The 24,049-nt window shown below is 37.8% G+C and overlaps 1 protein-coding gene across 1 annotated transcript in view; it reads right to left on the bottom strand.

The window, feature by feature from the left end:
- The window catches only part of LOC126481669 (uncharacterized), a 266,931-nt gene that overhangs the window by 85,949 nt on the left and 156,933 nt on the right, over positions 1-24,049 (bottom strand). Inside the window, exon 6 of the mRNA XM_050105597.1 lies at positions 2,439-2,543. Within this exon, the coding sequence (XP_049961554.1) occupies positions 2,439-2,543 (105 nt within the window). The remainder of the gene's footprint in view (positions 1-2,438; positions 2,544-24,049) is intronic.

The raw sequence follows: 24,049 nt of genomic DNA on the forward strand, positions 1-24,049 counted from the left end.
GGCGATTTAGTGAAGCGGAGGGCATTTGCGGTGTGGGCGTTCCAAAAGATGGCGGAAGATGACGATTGGTTGAGTAACGTGTTGTGGACCAACGAAGCTCATTTCACGCTCCGAGGGTCTGTCAATGCCCACAACTGCAGAATTTGGGCTACCGAAAATCCTAGAACTGTCGTGGAAACTCCATTGCACGATGAGAAAGTCATGGTATGGGTTGGATTTACCACATCTACCATTATTGGGACTTTTTTCTTTGAGGAAATGCATGATTCTGGTTTTGTAACTGCTACCGTGACAGGTGATAGGTACACTGATATGTTACAGAATCGCATCATCCCCAGCCTGCCTGATAAACACCTGCTGGAACGTACAATGTTTATGCAGGATGGCGCTCCACCCCTTATTGCTAGACGCGTGAAAGATCTCTTGCACGCGTCATTTGGTGACGATCATGTGCTCAGCCGCCACTTTCGTCATGCTTGGCCTCCCAGGTCTCCAGACCTCAGTCCATGCTATTATTGGCTTTGGGGTTACCTGAAGTCGCAAGTGTATCGTGATCAACCAACATATCTAGGGATGTTGAAAGACAACATCCGACACCAATGCCTCACCATAACTCCAGACATGCTTTGCAGTGCTGTTCACAACATTATTCCTCGACCACAGCTATTGTTGAGGAATGATGGTGGACATATCGAGCATTTTCTGTAAAGAACATCATCTTTGCTTTGTCTTACTTTGTTATGCTAATTATTGCTATTCTGATCAGATGAAGCACCATCTGTCCGACAATTTTTGAACTTTTGTATTGTTTGGTTCTAATAAAACCCCATGTCATTCCAAGCATGTGTGTCAATTTGTACCTCTCTATCTACATTATTCCGTGATTTATTCAGTTTTCAATTTATACTGACTTTTTGATCACCTGGTATTTTCTTCAATCAGTCTTACATAACTAAACACAGCATTTATTTTTGAACAGTATGGCATAATGTTTAATTCTGTAAAATTTCGACAATGCTTATGTAATTTCCAGGACTACTATTTTTTCTGTGTTTCCTGCACATTATGTCAGCAACAAGATACCCTTGAGGAGCAAAAGTGGTAATTTAATGTAAATTCCTGCACAACCATTTTTTTCTGTTTTCTACACATTATTTCAGCAAAAACATATCTGTAAGGAATAAACTGTTCATCTGATTTTCTGTTAGCCAGTGTTCTGATACAACTATCACATCTACATTCTTTACACTACAAAAATGTTCCAATTCCAATAATATATTTCATGTACAACAGACATTCACTTGCAACAAAGTAAATATGTTATCACTGTTTTCTTTCTCAAACAAGCATTCACCTGCATTTGGCATATCCAAATTACACACACTGTAACTGTCTAAGTTGGACGTGCTTCCACTAAAAAAGCATTTTCGTCGCCACTCTTGGTCTTTGTAGAGACTACGACCAGTACTGTTTCATCACATCCCAAGTTAAATTCCAGACATACATAACTTTTCTCTTTCAGAGGTATAACTTGCTTAAAACCTGACTGCATGTTTGATTTCATATGCACTATATCTGAGTCTTACGACTGATAACTGATGCCTTTTGCAGTCTGTTGATGTGTAAACCTTGTGCTGTATGAAGTCACCTCTTTAGTGTGCTGATATCAATGTGTGTTGCCTTTTTAGAGTCCCTGCACATAATTTGTACAGCCTTACTCATTTTTTCTACTTCTTTAATCACACAGGAACAATTACTTAGATCATGGTGATAGATTACAGAAAAAAAATGATCACATTCATATTTCTGAATTTGTACAGCCTCTGCTTAAGGGAAAGCATGAAATCCTTTGCATAATTCTTTGCTAAGTTGTTTATCTCCACAAGGAAGACGGAAAACTCACTAGTTTAACCCTGAGATTAGTTTGTCACTGACTGCAGTTGCTGCCCTGAAATCCACACCCAATTTTACCATGCTATTGATCTCATGTCTACATATACTTTGCAGTTCAGAGCCTATTCCTCAGCCTTGGCTATCAGTTTAAACATCAGTTTTACATGTACTTGTTGCTGGAAGATCACTGTTGTTTGATCTATAGTCACTAGAGGTGCCTGCGGTATTTTGAATCATATTTTCCACATCGTTATTTTTGTCAGTGAGAGATGATGATACCTGTGGTGAATTTCTAATAATTGGTAAATGAAAAGGCCTATAGTCTAAAATCATGTTATGTTGGTTACTTTTCCATGCCAAAACAACATGTATGGCAGAATAAAATATTTTTTCCTGAAATTGTTTATGTTATTTATATCAAAATGGTCAACATGCAATCCTGTGTAAATTTTAGATGCATATTCCTAGTATTTGAAAGTGTAACTAGAAAGCTACCACACATTACAGCAAAGCAATTATTTAGTGAAACGTAATGCAAAAATTACCTTAATATTTGATAATACAGCCTTTTTATACCCTTTTTGATTAAATTTATCATTAAAGCATTTTGAGTATTCTTCTTTGAAGTTCATTACATTTACATTACAGACCTGAAATTGTACAACTGATATTATTAATTAGGCCATAAATACAACCAAAAGAAACATCCATATATCAAAGTAACAATCAACTGTCTACTTGAATTAAGACTGTTTCTGATAATACCTACTACTTCCTTTTCTGAAATATCATGGTAGATAAAAATAATGCCTTTCACTGCAGTCCATTGTTGCACTTATCTTCACAGTGACCACTGGTATCATTCTTTGGTAAACGTTTCCAGATTCACTGTAGTTGCAGAGCAAGCACTGAATCTCATATGCTGTGTACAACTATGAATATATTGAATTAATCATAAAATTCTACTGAAATATTAGTTTGATTTGGCAATAAGATTGATGATAGTGAGATGGAAGGAGAAAGAAAGGATAATAAGTAAGCCGCATGGATTTAAGTATATTTTGTCAAACAGAGAAAGCTGCTTCTGTTTCAGATGAGAGGCCATATTAAAAATTCAAAATTATATTGTATATAATTGGTGCTGAATCAGTCTCATACTTAATACTTTAACAAAAACCATCCACTGTGAAAAAAAGCATTAAAATACCTCAACATTAAAAAAGTTCAGATCATTACTAAGTAAGTAAAAAATATAGTTACTAATATACATAACATTAAATTCCTAAACAGCATCTGTACTAATGACATTATGGAAAAGATAGATTACTACTCACCACACAGAGGACACACTGAGTCACAGATAGGCACAACGAAAAAGTAAGCTAGCAGTCATTTTTCATTGTATATATGCACACCAAGCGACAAATGAAACTGTGTACAAAGGTAGGATCCAAAACTGAGTCTCCTGGTCACTAGACGGATGTGCTATCCACTATACCACTCCAGCATAGTGGGTTTGCATGACTGCACACACACACACACACACACACACACACACACACACACACACACACACACACTACCCTAGGATGCTTCCATTCTAAATCCAAATTCCCAGTCATGCCACATTCCACTTGGCATTCCCCCTAAACTCAAACAGCATTGGAGAGGCTCTCCAATTGTATTGGAATAGCACAGTATCATCGACAAAAATGAGAGCGCCTCATGAAACCAAGGCGTCAGCAGTGGTTTAATCAAATGAAACTATGAAACTATATGGTTCCAGAGGCCTTCCCAATTCTCAAACATCTACGATGTATACATGCAAGAATAGATTAAGCATGAATGGGAATTTGGATTGAGGAAGGAGTTGTGATAGGGTAGTCTACACAGTTGAGCAAAGTCATTAGCCAAAATGATGTAGTGGTTAGCATTTAAAGAGCATTTTCCTACCACTAGTGTTTATGTGCATGCCCAATGTTCTGTCACCCATTTTTCTGCATATATTTTAGATCTTTATATCCCCTACATTGCACATTAGGGATTTTTTTTTTACTCCCGAGTGTGTTGGCTATCCTTGGAATGCAACAGTTGGTATTCTTTTGTTTCTGCTGTTTGTAAACAACACACTTTCAAACACATGGTTAGCGGAAACAAGTTTAGAAAGCTTTCTGTACAAGAGGTTATGTCACCTGGCAACGATGTTTCTAATCGTAACTCTTCAACAAGTGCATCATCAAAGAAGCTCTTACCATTTCAAGAGAGTTACAGCAAATTTACTGTAAGTGACAAGGGGTGCAGTAACATTATTATAAATTTGAGAATATTATCAGATGTAATTTCTAAATTTGTACCGTGTAGACAGTGTGGTGAGTCACAGAGTTTGAAAATTTGTGAGAGTACCAGTGGGAGAAAAGGCCTAGCAATTGCTTTGGATTTAATTTGCAATACATTCTCAGCTGTGATTTCATTTACGAGTTCTTCAAAACCATATGCAAGTGGCCCTTATGAAATCAATACTAGATTAGTTTACGCCTTACAATCCATTGGCAAGGGCATGGCTCCAGGGAGAACATTTTGTTCATTGATGAACTTACATCAATCACCAAATAAATTTGAAAAAACTGAGAAAGCTGTATGTGAGGTCAGTGAGGAAAGCATGAAGCTGGCTGCTAGGGAATCAGTGGAAGAAAATGATGGATGTTCAGATATTGCAGTTGCAGTTGATGGAAGTTGGCAGAAAAGAGGACATACTTCTGTGAATGGAGTAGTGACTGCCACAATTGTAGGCACAAGTAAAGTGTTAGATGTGGAGATAATGTCTAAATATTGCAAATGTTGTAAAGTCAATGAACATAAAGAACACAACTGTGTGACTAATTTTACAGGAACATGAACCATAGACCTTGCCATTGGTGGGTAGGCTTGCGTGCCTCAGCGATACAGATAGCCGTACCATAGGTGCAACCACAATGGAGGGGTATCTGTTGAGAGGCCAGACAAACGTATGGTCCCTGAAGAGGGGCAGCAGCCTTTTCAGTAGTTGCAAGGGCAACAGTGTGGATGATTGACTGATCTAACCTTGTAACATTAACCAAAACAGCCTTGCTGTGCTGGTACTGCGAACGGCTGAAAGCAAGGGGAAACTATGGCCGTAATTTTTCCGGAGGGCATGCAGCTTTACTGTATGGTTAAATGATGATGGCATCCTCTTGGGTAAAACATTTTGGAGGTAAAATAGTCCCCCATTCGGATCTCCAGATGGGGACTACTCAAGAGGATGTCATTATCAGGAGAAAGAAAACTGGCGTTCTACGGATCGGAGTGTGGAACGTCAGATCCCTTAATCGGGCAGGTAGATTAGAAAATTTAAAAAGGGAAATGAATAGGTTAAAGTTAGATATAGTGGGAATTAGCGAAGTTCGGTGGAAGGAGGAACAAGACTTTTGGTCAGGTGAATACAGGGTTGTAAATACAAAATCAAATAGGGGTAATGCAGGAGTAGGTTTAACAATGAATAAAAAATAGGAGTTCGGGTAAGCTACTACAAACAACATAGTGAACGCATTATTGTGGCCAAGATAGACACGAAGCCCATGCCTATGACAGTAGTACAAGTCTATATGCCAACTAGCTCTGCAGATGACGAAGAATTTGAAGAAATGTATGATGAGATAAAAGAAATTACTCAGATAGTGAAGGGAGATGAAAATTTAATAGTCATGGGTGACTGGAATTCGGTAGTAGGAAAAGGAAGAGAAGTAAACGTAGTAGGCGAATATGGATTGGTGGTAAGAAATGAATGAGGAAGCCTCCTGGTAGAATTTTGCACAGAGCACAACTTAATCATAGCTAACACTTGGTTCAAGAATCATAAAAGAAGGTTGTATACATGGAAGAAGCCTGGAGATACTAGAAGATATCAGATAGATTATATAACGATAAGGCAGAGATTTAGGAACCAGGTTTTAAATTGTAAGACATTTCCAGGGGCAGATGTGGTCTTTGACCACAATCTATTGGTTATGAACTGTAGATTAAAACTGAAGAAACTGCAAAAAGGTGGGAGTGTAAGGAGATGGGACCTGGATAAACTGGCTATACCAGAGGTTGTACAGAGTTTTAGGGAGAGCATAAGGGAACAATTGACAAGAATGGGGGAAAGAAATACAGTAGAAGAAGAATGGGTAGCTTTGAGGCATGAAGTAGTGAAGGCAGCATAGGATCAAGTAGTTAAAAAGATGAGGGCTAGTAGAAATCCTTGGGTGACAGAAGAAATACTGAATTTAATTGATAAAAGGAGAAAATATAAAAATGCAGTACATGAAGTAGGCAAAAAGGAATGCAAACGTCTCAAAAATGAGATCAACAGGAAGTGCAAAATGGCTAAGAAGGCACGGCTAGAGGACAAATGTAAGGATGTAGAGGCTTATCTCACTAGGGTTACGATAGATACTGGCTACAGGAAAATTAAAGAGATCTTTGGAGAAAAGAGAATCACTTGTATGAATATCAAGAGCACAGATGGAAACCCAGTTCTAAGCAAAGAAGGGAAAGCAGAAAGGTGGAAGGAGTATATAGAGGGTCTATACAATGGTGATCTACTTGAGGGCAATGTTATAGAAAGGGAAGAGGATGTAGATGAAGATGAAATGGGAGATATGATACTGTGTGGAGAGTTTGATGGAACACTGAAAGACCTAAGTCAAAACAAGGCCCTGGGAGAAGACAACATTCCATTAGAACTACTGACGGCCTTGGGAGAGCCAGTTCTGACAAAACTCTACCTTCTAGTGAGCAATATGTATCAGACAGGCGAAATACCCTCAGACTTCAAGAAGAATATAATAATTCCAATCCCAAATAAAGCAGGTGTTGACAGATGTGAAAATTACCAAACTATCAGTTTAGTAAGTCACAGCTGCAAAATACTAACGCGAATTCCTTACAGACGAACGGAGAAACTGGTAGAAGCCGACCTCGGGGAAGATCAGTTTGGATTCCGTAGAAATGTCGGAACACGTGAGGCAATACTGACCCTACGACTTATCTTAGAAAATAGATTAAGAAAAGACAAACCTACATTTCTAGCATTTGTAGACTTGGAAAAAGCTTTTGACAATGTTGACTGGAATACTCTCTTTCAAATTCTGAAGGTGGCATGGGTAAAATACAGGGAGCGAAAGGCTATTTACAATTTGTACAGAAACCAGATGGCAGTTATACAAGTCGAGGGACATGAAAGAGAAGCAGTGGTTGGGAAGGGCGTGAGACAGGGTTGTAGCCTCTCCCCAATGTTATTCAATCTGTATATTAAGCAAGCAGTAAAGTAAACAAACGAAAAATTTGGAGTAGGTATTAAAATCCATGGAGAAGAAATAAAAACTTTGAGGTTTGCCGATGACATTGTAATTCTGTCAGAGATAACAAAGGACTTGGAAGAGCAGTTGAGTGGAATGGACAGTGTCTTGAAAGGAGGATATAAGATGAACAGCAACAAAAGCAAAATGAGGATAATGGAATGTAGTCGAATTAACCCGTTTGATGCTGAGGGAATTAGATTAGAAAATGAGACACTTAAAGTAGTAAATGAGTTTTGCTATTTGGGGAGCAAAATAACTGATGATGGTCGAAGTAGAGAGGATATAAAATGTAGACTGGCAATGGTGAGGAAAGCATTTCTGAAGAAGAGAAATTTGGTAACATCAAGTATTGATTTAAGTGTCAGGAAGTCGTTTCTGAAAGTATTTGTATGGAGTGTAGCCATGTATCCAAATGAAACATAGATGATAAATAGTTTGGACAAGAAGAGAATAGAAGCTTTCAAAATGTGGTGCCACAGAAGAATGCTGAAGATTAGATGGGTAGATCACACAACAAATGAGGAGGTATTGAATAGGATTGGAGAGAAGAGGAGTTTGTGGCACAACTTGACTAGAAGAAGGGATCGGTTGGTAGGACATGTTCTGAGGCATCAAGGGATCACCAAATTAGTATTTGAGGGCAGCGTGGAGGGTAAAAATCATAGCGGGAAACCAAGAAATGAATACACTACACAGATTCAGAAGGATGTAGGCTGCAGTACGTACTGGGAGATGAAGCAGCTTGCACAGGATAGAGTAGCATGGAGGGCTGCATCAAACCAGTCTCAGGACTGAAGACCACAATAACAACACAACAAGTGGTGGTATGGAACTTCATGGAGTACAACAAATATTTCATCGCTCCATAGAAACAAGAGCGTACCGTACACCAAATATTTGGGCGATGGTGACAGTAAGGCATACAACAATGTGGTGAACTCTAAGCCATATGGAGATACCGTTATTAGCAAAATAGAATGTGTAGGCCATGTTCAAAAACGTTTGGGAACAAGACTGAGAAAACTAACTGTTGATATGAGAGGAAAAATATTAGAAAATGGAAAATTGTTGACCGGACAGAGTCGGTTAACTAAAACTGGAATAGAAAACTTGCGGGTATACTATGGGCAGGCAGTTAGGAGAAATAAAGAAAATCTGGGGGCAATGAAGAGATGTGTTTGGGCCACATTCTTCCACAAGTCCTCTACTGATGATAAGCCACGTCATGGATTGTGTCCATCAGCAGAAAATTCATGGAGCAAATACAATAGGGCGCAGGCAACTGGAGAATCTTATTCTCACCAGCATTCTCTTTCTGCTGCTGTTATTAAAGCAATTAAACCTATTTTCAGAGACTTGGCTCATCCAGACCTTCTAAGGAAATGTCTGCATGGGCAGACACAGAACCCAAATGAATGTTTCATCAGCATAATTTGGAACCGCCTTCCTAAAACTGTATTTGTAGGTATGCATACAATGAAACTAGGAGTTCATGATGCTGTTATTACATTCAACTGTGGTAATATTGGGAAGTGTTGGGTACTGAAAAAGCTCGGAATTAATCCTGGTGAAAATATGATCACTGGGCTGCAACATTGCAATAAAATGAGGATAGCCGATGCAGACAGTTCTGCATCTAATATGGCCAAGAAAGCAAGACAAACATCCACGAAGGTGAAAAAGAAGCTGGAAGACCTGCTAGAGACAAAAGAAAGGCCATCATATGCAGCAGGACAGTTTTAATTAACTGTAAGTAACAAATTTCAAAAGTTTTTTTTTTTTTAAAGTCAATTTCCCGCACATTAAAATTTTCAGTACATATGCCTCATTATATCAGAAACTATCATAGATAAATGAACGAAATTTTCAGAGAGTCCACATAACATAAAAAGCCACCTCTGGTACTACAATCATTAATATTCCCCCATTAAGAAGTTCACAAAACAATATTTTGTGCAGAAAAAACTTAATATGTTTTGTTAATAAATTTAAAAAAGTATTTCTTAAAAATTATAAAATGGATAAAGTAGATTTTAGTACAGTTGACTCTATTAGCATCATGTAACATACAGTAAAAATATTAAGGTCCTGTATCAAACAGTTTTTTCAGAAATGGGTCAAATACTTGCCTAAATTAACATGGGTTAGATAGACAGGGTGTGGTCCCCTTAAACTAAATGTGTATGGGTTTCAGGAATGATCCCCCAGTTCGGACGAAGTTGATTCATTATTTCAATACAGTCGGAGAGTCTCTATAATGCTGTTCAAGTTTAGGGGGAATACTAAATGGGCTGCGGTGTGAATGGGTACTATAATTGAGGAAGGAGGCATTCTATGGTAGTCTAGTCAGCTGAGCAAAAGCAGTGTGTTAGAGTGGCACAGCGCTTAATGCATCTATGCAGTGAGCAAGAGACCCAGTTTGGAATCCCAGCCTTAATCCAAATTTGCAACTGATGCTTCAGATTACATACATACGTCATTGGGTTTTGAGACTTGAAAAGGTCTCTGGAACCATGGAGTTTCATTTAATTAAACCACCAATGCCTGGGTTTCAGCGAGGATACCCCATTTTGTTCAATTCCTGAGGTGCTATTCCAATATGGTTGGAGAGCCTCTGCAATGATGTTCAAGTTTAGCGGCAATACCATGTCGGCTGAGGTATGAATGGAAATCTGGAGTGAGGAGGGAGATGTGCTAGCATAATCTGTGCAAATGTGCAAAGCCACTATACTAGAGTGATGTAGTAGTGCTTCAGCCTACTAAGCAGGAGACCTGACTTCAATTCCCAGCATTGGTAGAAATTTTCTTTTGTCACCTTTCATCATACATACATCACAGGTATAACAATATTATCAAAAGGAAAGTTGCCATTCACCATATAGTGGAGATGCTGAGTCACAAATAGGCCCAATGAAAAGACTGTAACAAATAAAGCTTTTGGACCAAAAGGCCTTCGTCAAAAATGGACCACACACACACACACACACACACACACACACACACACGGAACTCACCCACACATGTCCGCAGTTCAGGCAACTGTTGCCAGGGGCTTCAAAGTTGGTGCTTCGTCATTGTAAAGAATTTTAAAAGACATTGGTTTCAAATATCTTATGAAGAGAGAATTTAGTTGAATGAAGTAACATAGGTGCAGCACAAACCACATCCCTTACAGAGATGCACAATACAAGACAAGAAGGTAGTTAAACAGTGTATTAGCTTGATTAAACATTGATGAATTAAACTCATTCGAGGAAGACATGCAGTAAAACACTTGTCTCTTCTTCTGATTTTGTTCGTAACAGCACACTTGTATTCAGGTGTTAGAAAAACAGCAGTGACTACCATCCAGAAATGGATACTGTCAGTTTTTTTAAGTGGTTCAATGAATAGTTCATACCATACCTTGGTTCAAAGTCAGTCAAAATAACATGCCATGTCAGTTATCATGCAAGTGTTACAGAGAAAATGCCAAGTACAAAACATCATGGAAGCGGATATTTTGCACTGGCTTAAAAACAATAATATTTCACATGGTATAGACCAGACTAGTGCTGAACACCTGCAGCTTGTTAATTTATATGTCACTTGGCAGAGCATGCATAGTTGACTTTCTTGCACATGAACGTGGTCATACAGTTTTGCATTTACCCACATATCACTGTCAGTATAATCCCATGGAATTACTTTGGGCAATACTTAAAGGCTATTTGGGAGAATAAAGCAAAACATTCAAGACCACAGACACTGAATCACTTGTGGATCAAGCAATGAACAACATCTCCTCTTCAGCGTGGGCACACTGTGAGCAGCGTGTTGAAATACTTCAGGATAAAGACTGATAAGGAGATGAAGGGGGATGTAAGCCATTAACATATCATCATAAATTTACAATCAGAGGGTTTGGACACAGATTCAGATAGCAGTGGTGACGGTATTATGATGCAGACATTGAAACAAAGTAAAGTAGTAGTATTTATTAATTTTAAAAATTCGTGATTTAAAAAATGTGTTTGTCAACATACCAATTGCATGCATAGTATATGAGAACTTCATAGCCTTTATTGATTAGGAATTTGTATCATATGAAGTATATAGACTATAATGTTCAAAATATTGCCCAAGGAGTAGTTAAGCATTTACCTACATGTTGTACGCTCTATAAACTTGCGAGAATGCTGCTGGATAAATTCGTCAAAAGCTCTGGTGTTTCCACAGTAACCCCTGTCATTTTCAAGGTATGAATGTAAAAAGCCTTAAAATGTGTTAAAATGACCTGTTGAGATATTGATGGTTTTTGATGTTATTGGTCAGCATTCCCTCGGCATACTGATCATTTTTATGATAGTCTTTTACATTAGTTTTTCCTGCCACCAATTCTTTTTTACATGCAGTGATTACACTTAATTACAGTCAAACACACCCACATTTTTAAAAATTATATGGAGTAGAAGCAACTGTCAAGCAAATATAATGATTTCAGTTTGTTCTTGAACTTAATTTTGTTGTGTATTTCTATTTTCCTTATAATACTGTCTAAATCACAATAAATGACAATTACTGCAGGCAGTTTCAATGACAACAGTCATTTCGAGAAAAATTGTACCTGACTTCTTAAGAAAGCTGTGTCAGCTGTTCTCAATTTCAAGTGGCCTACAGCTGTGGAACAGTGGGCACTATGTCATCAAGACATGAAGTAAGATTTCTCTCATGATAATTGATCAAAAGCGTTTTCAAAATTTATTATTCTCCTCATAGATTGGAACATATCATATGATGTACCATAGGCAAATGAAACTGACGACGACTACACTGCACTCAACCGAATGAACAATAAAGTAGTTTTGGCTGCCTGATCTACAAGGACAACATCGAACTTTTATGAGTGTCATTTTGCCTGTGATAATATAGGAATGTGTGATTGTGTGGTTTTTTATTTACAATGAGGATGACATTTTAAGAATGATTAGCAGTTGCAGAATGACACAAGAAGCAATTTTAAATCTAGTGATAAAAGTAGAAATACTCAATAAAACAAAATTATTTGAAAAACAAGTTGTAATATCAGGGTGTATACATGAACAAGGAAAAAAAATTCCCGGATTTCCCGGTTGAAAATAATCTTTTCCGAGTTAAGTGACAGTATACTTTTCCTCGGCACTGTAAAACTTATCAATCTGTAGAATGTTTATGGTTTTCTACACAGACATAGAATTTGCCGGCACTTTAGAAAACGAAACCCAGGCAGGAAATAAACACGTTTTGGAACGATCTTTGATGTGCAGCAACATGTATGCTGCATTTTTTCGTGTTACGGAGTTACAAATTCTAATTCCACGAAACACTGCATGTTACTTTCCGAAGCAATGAAATCGAGATTGCGATGCACTTTTGTGAGCCAGTCATAGCTCATGTCACGTGATCTCGCCAGCTGATGACAGCATAGCACATGTGATGTAGTTAACCAATAGCAAGATAACTCTTAAGTAGTGCAAACACACAAAAAAGAAAAGTTAATGGTGTAAATTAATAGACATAGTGTTGCTACAAGAAAAACAAAGCTTTCACAAATAATACTTGTCTCGAAGATTAATAAGCTGCAAGAGAAGCTAAGCTTCCACATATGATACTGATCTTTTTGCGCGTGTTACACTTTAAGAAACATCACACAATGCGCCAGTAAAATTTCTAATAACGACATAAATGTCTGATCTTCTGGGCTCGAAATTCTTCTAGATGGTTGTCCTAAAAGAGTTGGTTTTGAATGAGAATTTAACGCCCTGTGATCTAAGAAATTCATCGTACATTCTCGCACATAGTTCATTTTGCGTAAAAGGAAATTTACTTTGAAAGTAACACTTTTCAAACCATCATTCGCAATATTTTCCCGTGACCTGCTAGAAATTGGTTAGTTTCAGCAGTTGCCAGAGAGCACCAGATAACAGGCGTCACTGCACCTGCGCAGCTACGTTGATGCAAGAAGCCCGCATGTTCATAAGTGTAAAACATTAAAAGATCTTGCATTATGTCATAAAAGAAACAAGACATTAAAGGATACTTCAAGAGCATCGGAATTTCATGAACCATACTAAAATGCATAATTCGGCTTAAAGTGCACAATCCTATGTCCAGATTCGGATGTAAATTTTCTTGAGTACCAGTACTCTATTATCTCATGTTTGGTTCATTATTATGGCATAATGGCATACGAGCTAGAAGAGGTGGAAAATGTGCACTTGAAATGCAGTGAACAGTTGAAACTAGCCAACAGTGCGGAATTAAACGCTTCATTTCAAATAAATTGACTGCATCAGTGCAAAAGAGGGGGGGGGGGGGGGGGGGGGGTCATGGTCAGCTGGAATACTGAACTAAGTCAGGCAGGGTTCAGTATTGGTTTTAAACTGAGTCTAGTTGGTAGGGCTGGTGGTGAAAAAGTGTTTGGTAGGGTTGATGGTGAAACAGTATTTCCACAGTAGGAGCAAGAGAAGGAGAGAAGGTCTTTAAGAAGTCTAGCATAACTGAATTTTGGAATGGAACAAACAGTAAGGTTTCTGTAAAGGACTGATACTGTAGTGATTCGAGAATTTCTGTGTAAATTCTAGAACCACTCAGCCTTCTACCATCTCAAACACACGATATTCTAGATACGAGTGTGAGATGGTAAAATCCTACCTACTGCATGTCACATGTCTGTGTGTGCAGGTTTAAAATCAGTTGCAGTAAGATGGTAGACGCGGCGGTCGAACAGCACCGACAAGTACCTGTCGGACAATCCATAGGTGTGTAAGTGCATGTGTAAGGAAGAACCATGGACTTTATAAGCAACTCTGTGTGTATTGTGTCACTGACTATTGTTATGTGAAACAAGAACAACTGAAAAAAGTTCTCTTATAGACTCTTAATCCAGCCTTGGTAGAGGCAAGACCTATTTTATGACTCATGTGAAGTAGAGTCATGGTTATTAAACCAGATCTTTTATAAATGTAATTAAATTTGTTTCTGATGTTGTACAGAGCGAGTGACTTATTGGAAGTCATATATGTATGTGGAAAATAAGAATTTTATTCTGTATGGAGTTCAAATATGTCGTTGGTTAATGAAATGTAAAGTTCGCATTACTACTTATTTCACAAGTAGAGAGAGAGGCTTAAATATTCCCATACCTAGCATCATTCTATGGAAATGAAGTCAAGAGAGTTTCCCAGCAGCCAGCAAGAAAACAAAGAAGATCCACTGCAAATCTCAAGTAAGTCACCTCATATAAATGAAATGGGAAGCTTGTACATGTACTTCACACTTTCAATCACCATCAAAAACGTTACAACAGTGTGGTGAGTATACAGCTCTCACACACATCATGGGGACACAGACAAGGAAATCAACCTACATCCAAAGCCGCCGACACCAGGTGCTGTTCACCGGTGCTGACCTGCCTCTACATCTGCTCACCTACGCAACGAGACTTCTACGCCGGGTGAGCGTGAAACTAAACTTCATTACTTAAGTTGAAAGTGGTACATACTGTTGAGTGAACTTTTATTGTGTAATTATAGTATTTAAAGTTAGTTTTAAATGCTTACTAGGGCTAAAGCATATAAAAACATGGACAATATACAACAAATTGAGGACACTCAAGAACCAGCTATGGCTGTGAAAGTGAGCAAAGAAGTGCCAGACTGGGTTGAGTTGACAAATTTAATTAAAGTTCAGAGTCTGCAATCAAATGCTCAGAATGAGATTCTATGGAAATAATTATGCTTGGTAAATTCTCAATTAAGTACCCAGAGTGAAGCTTTAAATGTCCAGAGTTTTAAGTAAAACACGTTAGATTCACAATTAAATACCCAGACTGAAACTCTTAACAGTCAAGTGACAAATCTAGGTTTGCTAAATGCCAAAATCGACTCACAAAGCAAAGAATTTGGTAATCTATGGGACTGCATGGGTGCACTTAAGACTGAATTTGATGCGTTAAATAGTAGAGTAGAGAATTTAAAAATAGATTTAAAGAATGAATCAACTAATTGCTTGACCATTCATGTAAATCAAATGTTTACTGATCTTAGTCTGAAACAGAATGACAATTTCCAAGATTTATCAGAAAGGTTAGAATTTAACATTGAGAACAGATGTAATAATGTGGAATCTGAACTTAATGAAAAGTTAGGATCCTTTGAAAATGTGTGCGATGTTAAGTTTAATGCTGTAAAACAGGGATTGAATACTTTGAAAGCGAGTGTAGATAATAATAATTAATTAATACTGATCATTCAATTGCAAATTACAGGTGTCTGTAAATGAGTAGATAATGTAGAAAGAAATTTCAAAGAGAAGATAGTGAACTCTGATATCATAAATGTAAGTAGTTTGGAGGAACAAGTTGAAGAAATTATAGATCGAAAAGTTATTGAGAGCACAACCTCTGGAAACGTATCGCCTATTCTGTCTCGCGAACTTAGTGATACCACGAAGGGTATAGAAGACTTGTGGAGAGAATTCAAGCTTATTCAAGGCAAAGTAGATAAAAGGGTAACTTCACCTAATGTGGTATTAACTAGTGAAGCTGTGACTGATTTACAATGGGGAGCTAATTCATGGTTATCTAGACAATTCTCTAAATTTAAGCCAGGTAGAGATGTACATGCAATCCATTCCTTAAAAAGGTTTAACCGAGCATTACCAAAAAATTGGGAAGATTCTAAGAAGATCGAATTTGCTATGGGGTACCTTCTAGAGGAAGCCTCAGAATGGGGTACAGTAAATATTGAGAATTTTTCCTCTTGGGGAGGACTTTCAAAAGAAATTTAAAGAAAATTACTGGTCTGCCAGTGCACAAGAAAAGTTAATATCAGATCCCTGGGACCCAGGGGGAGTCATCTATCCCCCAGGGACATTAACATTCTGAGTTAATGGATGGAGTGACAACTGTCAGATCCCAAGTTGTTTTTAGTGTTTTTTCCAAATAGTTTCTTGCACCAAATTCCTTTAAAATCTTAAACTATTCTGTCATCTATCCTCCAGGGACGTTAACATTCTGAGTTAATGGGCGGAGTGATGACCGTTGGTTCCCAAGTTGTTTTCTGTGTTTCTTCCAAAATAGTATTCTTGCACTGAGTTCCTTTAAAGTCTAAAACTATCCTATAATCTTATTGCTTAGAAAACTGAATACGACTATAAAATAGAGAACAACTTAAGAAAATCACTGAAAAGAAGTGATATCTAGACAAAATAAACTAAATAGAGTATTATATTTGTGGAAAATATAATAAGATGTGACTAGCCAAACTATTGTTATACCGTAGTGTACAGTTTTTCTATTTTGCATAGAGTATTTTATACCTTTTATGAGAAGTGATATAGATGGGAGGGTATGTATAAATTTTGAAAGGTGTGGGTATTGTAGATTAAGCATAATTTACAAGAACAGATAAATCATTCCTAACACAAAACACACAGCACACCTTTCAAACAACCCTCACAAACAAGTGTGCCTGATTCTTCATCATTTGCCATTTCCCACAGAGTTGCTAGCATTTCTTTTGGGGACCTCGACAGTGAAGGTGAGACAAGTCCATTCTGTAGGAGACAATTTAACACCAAACCTCCTCCGGCATCTCACTCAAGTACCTGAGAGGTAGGAATCAAAAAATGTTCAAATGTGTGTGAAATCTTATGGGACTTATCTGCTAAGGTCATCAGTACCTAAGCTTACACACTACTTAACCTAAACTATCCTAAGGACAAACACACACACCCATGCCCGTTGGAGGACTCGAACCTCCGCCGGGACCAGCCGCACAGTCCATGACTGCAGCGCCTTAGACCGCTCGGCTAATCCCACACGACAGGTAGGAATCCTGGGGAAGGGGGTGGGAAGGGTTTCCTGTCTTTGGGGCTATCTTCTTCCTCTTCTTCGCTCCTAGCATCCACATCTATTTTTTCCTTACTTACTTAACATTTGAGGACCCGTCTATTTTTTCCCTCTTTCCATATTCATAAACTTCTTTCACTGAAGTTCTTCCTTATTTCTGTAGTTTCTAATAACCTACATCTTATATTTAGATAACAAGGCCGAAGAATCAGACTACATGAACACACATCTGCATATACACAAGTATACACTTAGACAAAAACATATAATTACAGAAAAGAAAGCCTGTCACAATGTGAGAACCGCCAAGTGTTGTAGCGGAAAATATGAGTACATTTAGAAATACGCACACATTTATAGGAAGTTATGATGGTTCTACATCGAATATGCATAAGAAAAATTGTATATAAACTAAGAAAGAGACAAGTGCAAAGAGAGAAAATGAAAGCAGGAGAGAAGGTTAATCATGATGATCAATAAGAAATGTCAGTATAATAAATACTGTAATGAATTGAAGGATAGTGAGACATGAATAGTATATGTTGACATAGTATCTATTGAAAGTATAGAAGTTGATAAGTAGAGGAGGACTCTGGGGAGTAAATGATGTATTAAAGAATAAATGTGAAGCTTAAAACAGATTTAAATCTTTACCAGAAAATACTTAATTATGTTATCCATAGAAATGTATACTAGGGTAATGAACGGTGAGGCCTACTCAGAAATGATAAGGGGGGTGTACCCAGAATTCACTAAGGGCAAGCGTACCTACGTGGAGATAGGATGACCTGTGGCCTATAAAATAGAGATGTTTTATTAGGGGCATACCTACCAGAATGGTAAGAGGAAGTGCTTTCATAAGGTCAACCCACAAGTAAGGAATAGGTGCTGATCCTAGGAGAAGGGGTCAGTATCGTGACAAAAGTCACAGATTTTATAGGAATTATTCTGGAAAGTATAAATTCTATGAACAACTAGCGTTATTATGTTCTGTAGAAATAAATGAGTGTCAAAAGAACACTTTTGTTTTGTGCAGAGTTCCTCCAAGCTACAACTAATGAAAATAGTACATTCTAGAAAAAAGGTAGCACAAAAAGATAAGAATAGCAAAAAAACTCATGTGTCAAACACCTGAAGTTTTTTATTGAAAAAGAAAATAAAGAAAAGAAGTCCTCATAATTCCTAAATATTAATAAAGCTGACTAAAACCTCAAGTGTATGCTCATGTCAAATGAAAAATTGTTCAAGAAAGGACAAATAATTGTTACTGAAAGAAGAGATATGTATATAAACATATGTAAAAAATGTATATTGTTAAGATATGAAACGTTATTATAAGTGATATTACTTGCATAATGATTATGTATAAAATATCATGTGTTAGGTCTGAGGGGGGGGGGGGGGGGGGTTATGTAGTGATTCGAGAATTTCTGTGTAAATTCTAGAACCACTCAGCCTTCTACCATCTCAAACACACAATATTCTAGATACGAGTGTGGGATGGTAAAATCCTGCCTCCTCCGTGTCACATGTCTGTGTGTGCAGGTTTAAAATCAGTCGCTGGAAGAAGGTAGACGCAGCGGTTGAACGGTACCGACAAGTATCTTTAGGACAATCTATAGATGTGTTAGTGCGTGTGTAAGGAAGAACCACGGAGTTTATATGCAACTCTGTGTGTGTTGTGTCACTGACTATTGTTATGTGAAACAAGAACAATTGAAAAAAGTACTCTTATAGGCTCTTAATCCAGCCTCGATAGAGGCAAGACCTATTTTATGATTCTTGTGAAGTAGAGTCATGGTTGTTAAGCCAGCTCTATCATAAATGTAATTAAATTTGTTTCTGACATTGTACAGAGCAAGTGACTTACTGGAAGTCATATATGTATGTGGAAAGTAAGAATTTTATTCTGTATGGAGTTCAAATATACCGCTGGTTAACGAAATGTAAAGTTCACATTACTACTTATTTCACAAGTAGAGAGAGAGGCTTAAATATTCCCGTACCTGGCATCACTTTACGGAGATGAAGTCAAGAGAGTTTTCCAGCATCCAGCAAAGAAGATCGGCAGTGAATTTCAAGTAAGTCACCTCGTATAAAAAAAGTGGGAAGTTTGTATGTCTACTTCACACTTTAAATCACCGTCAAAAACGTGAGAATACTTCTACGGGACTGCGGCTTTTAGTGGAAAGATCATGACTGTGTCTTGGATCTGTTTAATTTCAAGATTCTGTATAGTGTTGGATGGGATTTCTGAGGGTGTAGTAAATGTAGTAGATCTGTTGGACAGAGATTTTCAGCTATGAGGAAATGTGCAGTGGGTTTTGGAGGATCTTGTAAAGGCCATGGATAATGGTAGTCCAAGGTGGGAATAGGAAATTAATAGGTTGGAGAGCTTTTTGAGGAGGCACTGTGCACACTACTCTAGTTCCTGGAGAGCAAGAATTTCAATCTTGGAGATGGGATGCAGGAATTTGGGATTGAAGAGCAGAAGAATTTCATGGACGGAGAGGAGATATTGCAACAAGGTCTGCACATGATTTATACGGACTTTCAGGACTCTGTTTGTGAGGACCATGCACTGACAGAATTTGAACAGATAGAGGTCATTTTGGAACTAGAGGTTGCAACCAGAGATGGTTAATTTGATTGTCAAGACATTTGGGGAAATCCGTAAGCTAGGCAACTAAGTAGGAACAGTATGTAGGACTAAGCTATGGTTAGAGATAGAGAAACTTTTCAGTATTGGCGCAGATGGAAGGAGCAAGGATCCATAATAGAGGATGAAAAATGAACAAAAATAATTGGGGAAAATCCAAAAAAGGACAGAGCTCATGAGGCATTCCTAGACTTTCAAATTGATTACACTTCTTCCCTCATGGTCACAAATTTTTGATTGTTACTTCCCGTGCCTTCATGTACCACATGAATTTTTAAACCCCACAACCCCCCCCCCCCCCCCCCCCTCCCTCTCCATTGGCGGCACTAAGTGTTGGCGACGTCAGCGACTGCTGATGGCCTCGCGCCTTTGGGGGTCTCACAAAAAGCTGTTGGAACCGTTAAAATTTTAGCTACTTAGTTGTCTTCCCGTACTGATGTAGTAATATTTAACTAGGCTCATCTGGCAACATTATGACAGGTAAGGCCCATTACAAGATGCATCCAAAGTGTACACCTATACGGCAGCACACCAAGTGTACATGTTTGGGACTGCAGACTGGTTCTGATAGGCCTATTACATTACACAATTCACGCAGGATATAACTGTCATGAATCAGCATTTGAAAAATTGATCAGTATTATAAAATACTTAGCTTCACACAGTCTGGCATTTAGAAAGCATTGAGAATCCATCAACCTGAATGACAGCAGGAACATTGGAAATTTTATAGACCTATTTAAATTGTTATCCAAATATGATCGAACAGTAAAAGAGCACTTCCAACATATTAACAAAAATCATATTTGTCAGCATTATCTGAGCCATGACACACAAAATGAATTAATTAAATTAATGTCCAAATCTGTTATCAACAAAATTATAAACAGAGTCAAACAAGCAAAATATTATGCCTTCATGCTCGATTGTACCAGGGATTCGAGCCATAGGGAACAAATGTCAATAATAATAAGATTTTTCAGTTTCTCAACTGGAGAAATTGAGGGACATTTCATTGGGTTTATTGCCATCAGAGAAACTATGGGAGGGTATTTAACAAATGGCATTGTAAAGGAACTAGAACATAATGGTCTAGATTTGCAAAACTGCCAAAGGATGGGGATATGATAAAGGTACCAGTATGGTTGGCATTAAAAGAAATCAAAAACTGTCAAGGACAGGGATATGATAATGGTGCAAATATGGTTGTCAATAATACAGGTGCTAAAACAAGAATAGTCAATATTTATCCACAAGCTTTGTTCACGCCATGCTGATGCTACTGTTGGAATTTGCTTTTGCCAGGTGCTACTAACTCTTCTACAAATGCTAAAACATTTTTTGGCTTGATCAATAAAGTTTAAGTGCTTTTTAAAAAATCAAGCAGGTGTTGGGATCCTATAAAAACTAAACTGCAGTTGACATCGAAACCATTGTCTGAAACACGATGGGAAAGTAGAATCGGAGCAGTAAATGCGATATTTTTGCAATTTTATGATGTCATTGACAGTTAGAGTGACCTGAAAAATAGAACTGATGATTCCAAAACTCTTAGCGACTTTGAAGCAGTCTTGAAGGAAATGTTAACTTTTGAGTTTATTGTTGCAAGACATGTGTGGTATGAGATTTTACTACGTGCCAACAATGTAAGCAAACTATGGCAATGCTATTGATACCTTACACCCATTTCGTGAGTGGATTCAAGAAGTCTGTGCAGAAGCTCAATTGTCTGTAGAAAAAAGTAGTTATGAAATTGAGTCTCAGTTAAAAAAAAACAAGAGCACAGAAAAAATTAATATTCAGTTATGAACAATTTTATGAACCTATACAATCTGCTGAAATGAAGTACAGAGATAACTTTTTTAACATAATGATAGACACTACAATATTCGACACCAAACATCGATTCAAAGCACTCAATGAATATTTTGAACGATTTGGTTTTATTTACGATATGAATTATTTGAAATCTTTATCTAAGGACGAACTTCACAAACATTGTAATGATTTAGGCACAATATTCAAGAAGGCAAAAATAGTGACATACAGCCTTTCAAATTTTATGAGGAACTCCAACTTTTAAAATCCAAACTACGGGACTCAAGCAAAGACACAAAACAACTTAATCAGTACATATTAAAAAATAATTTGGAAAAGTTCATCCAAATCTTTACATAACAATCAGAATAATGTTCACAGTTCTGGTCAGTACAATTTATGCTGAGAGAAGTTTCTCAAAGTTAAAATTGATTAAGAAATATTTAAGAAGCACAATGTGCCAACAAAGACTATCTGCATTGTCAGCACTATCAACTGAAACAGAAATAGCGATTGGTATTATCTATGACGTAATCTTAAAAAAAATTCAGTGAGGCAAAAAGCCAGAAGTTTCAGTTATTTTAATGTGTGTTTAACATAATTTTTGTCACTGCAATAATCTTTTTCCATTATGAGAATATTTTTTTTATAATTATCATTAGTGTATAATTCAACTCATTTAATTTAACATTTGCTTTCTCTCGCAAAACTGATTCATCACCAATGTTCAGTTTTTGCCTATCACCACCATTGCCCCCCCCCCCCTCCTCTCTCTCTCTCTCTCTCTCTCTCTCTCTCTCTCTCTCTCTCTCTCTCTCTCTGCCTGCCCCTCTCTCTTCACATATAGCCCCCACCATCCAGAGCTTCCCATTGTCATCCTCTTTTTATTTATTTTGCTCTTTGTTCTTACTGTGTTTTCATGTCGATTTTAGTTCATTATTGTCTTGTACTACGGGCCCTACAACATCAGCTTTCACCTCTTTTCACCATACTTCAGTTGTCTCATTCTTTTTGTGATATTTCCCATGTATTTTTACAAGCTTTTCATTCTCTATTAAGGATCCTTGCTCCTTCTGCCTGCACCTACACAGAAAAGTTTCCCTATCCCTCTATCCCTAGCCAGAACCGAACCCTATGTACTCTTCCACCATTTTTGCCTAGCTAATGGAATTGCCCCCGCCTTCCCCCCACCCCCCACCCCACCCCCCCCCCCTCCCCACCCCCCAACACCAAATGGTCTGACCACCAAATTCATTGGTATGGAGAACAGAAAGTATTTTAAATGAAGAATCATTGACAGATATGGAAGTGAGTTCAGGCACATCCCCAGGTAAGTGTGATGGGACATTTGTTGTTAACGTTGTATATTAATAACATGGCAGACAATATCAATAGTATCAGCAGATATTTTGCAGATAATACAATCCTCTGTAATGAATTTCTGTTTCAATGAAGCTGAACAATTGCTACTTACCATATAGGAAGAAGACACTGCATCACAGACAGGCACAATGAAAAGACTGCTATACATTTAAGCTTTTGGCAAAAGGTCTTTTCCTAGAGTACACAACACACACATATTCACTCAAGCACAACTTACACACACATGACCACTGTCTCTAGTCACTGAGGGTGGACACAGAGACAGTGGTCAGGTGTATGAGTTGTGCTTGTTTTCTACTTTAAAGGGAGACCTGTCGGCCAAAATCTTAAATATATAGCAGTCTTTTTGTTGTGCCTGTCTGCAGATCAATGTCTGCTCTATACAGTGAGTAGTAGTCAAACCTATTCATAACATTGTCATTATTCCATTCTGGATTTTCTGTTGTTTGATAAAGCTGAACAGGTTATCAGTACGATCTTGACAACACACTGTCCGACAATAAAAGTAAAGTGGCCAAAAGTGGAGGAGGAAATGAGATGAAACTTCATGAGTTAAGAAGATGTGTAACATTACTTCAGTGATAACAGACTTGAATTAAATTTACAAAGAACTTGGCATATGAGCCAATGGTTCCTCACACCATGATGTCAGGAAAATTGGAAGAATGTGGCCACCCTCCAGATGCCATCATATTTGTTGATGACGGTCACGCAGGTAGTGTGGAACCACAATTCATTGATGAACAAAATACAAAATATGACATCAGCAGTCCATGCTTCCCACCCATGGCATTTGTGCTGTGTTGTTAATGGCAGCCTCTGCATGGGATGGTTGTTCTCTGTACAGGATGGTAGTTCCCTAGTCTGATGCTGTTATTTTCCGACCAATGGTGCAGGATGTTGTAGAATGTTGTAGGGAGTCCATTACTTGTTCTTGGGTGGCAGGCACAGATGTGGAGATGTTATAATGTGCTTGGTGCACACTAACACAATCCTCCCTTGTGTTGGTCAGACTAGGTCAAGCAGAACATTGACAATGAGTGAGTATACCTGCCCTCACAT

This window comes from Schistocerca serialis, chromosome 5 (assembly GCF_023864345.2).
Source record: "Schistocerca serialis cubense isolate TAMUIC-IGC-003099 chromosome 5, iqSchSeri2.2, whole genome shotgun sequence".
Taxonomy (NCBI): Eukaryota; Metazoa; Arthropoda; class Insecta; order Orthoptera; family Acrididae; genus Schistocerca; species Schistocerca serialis.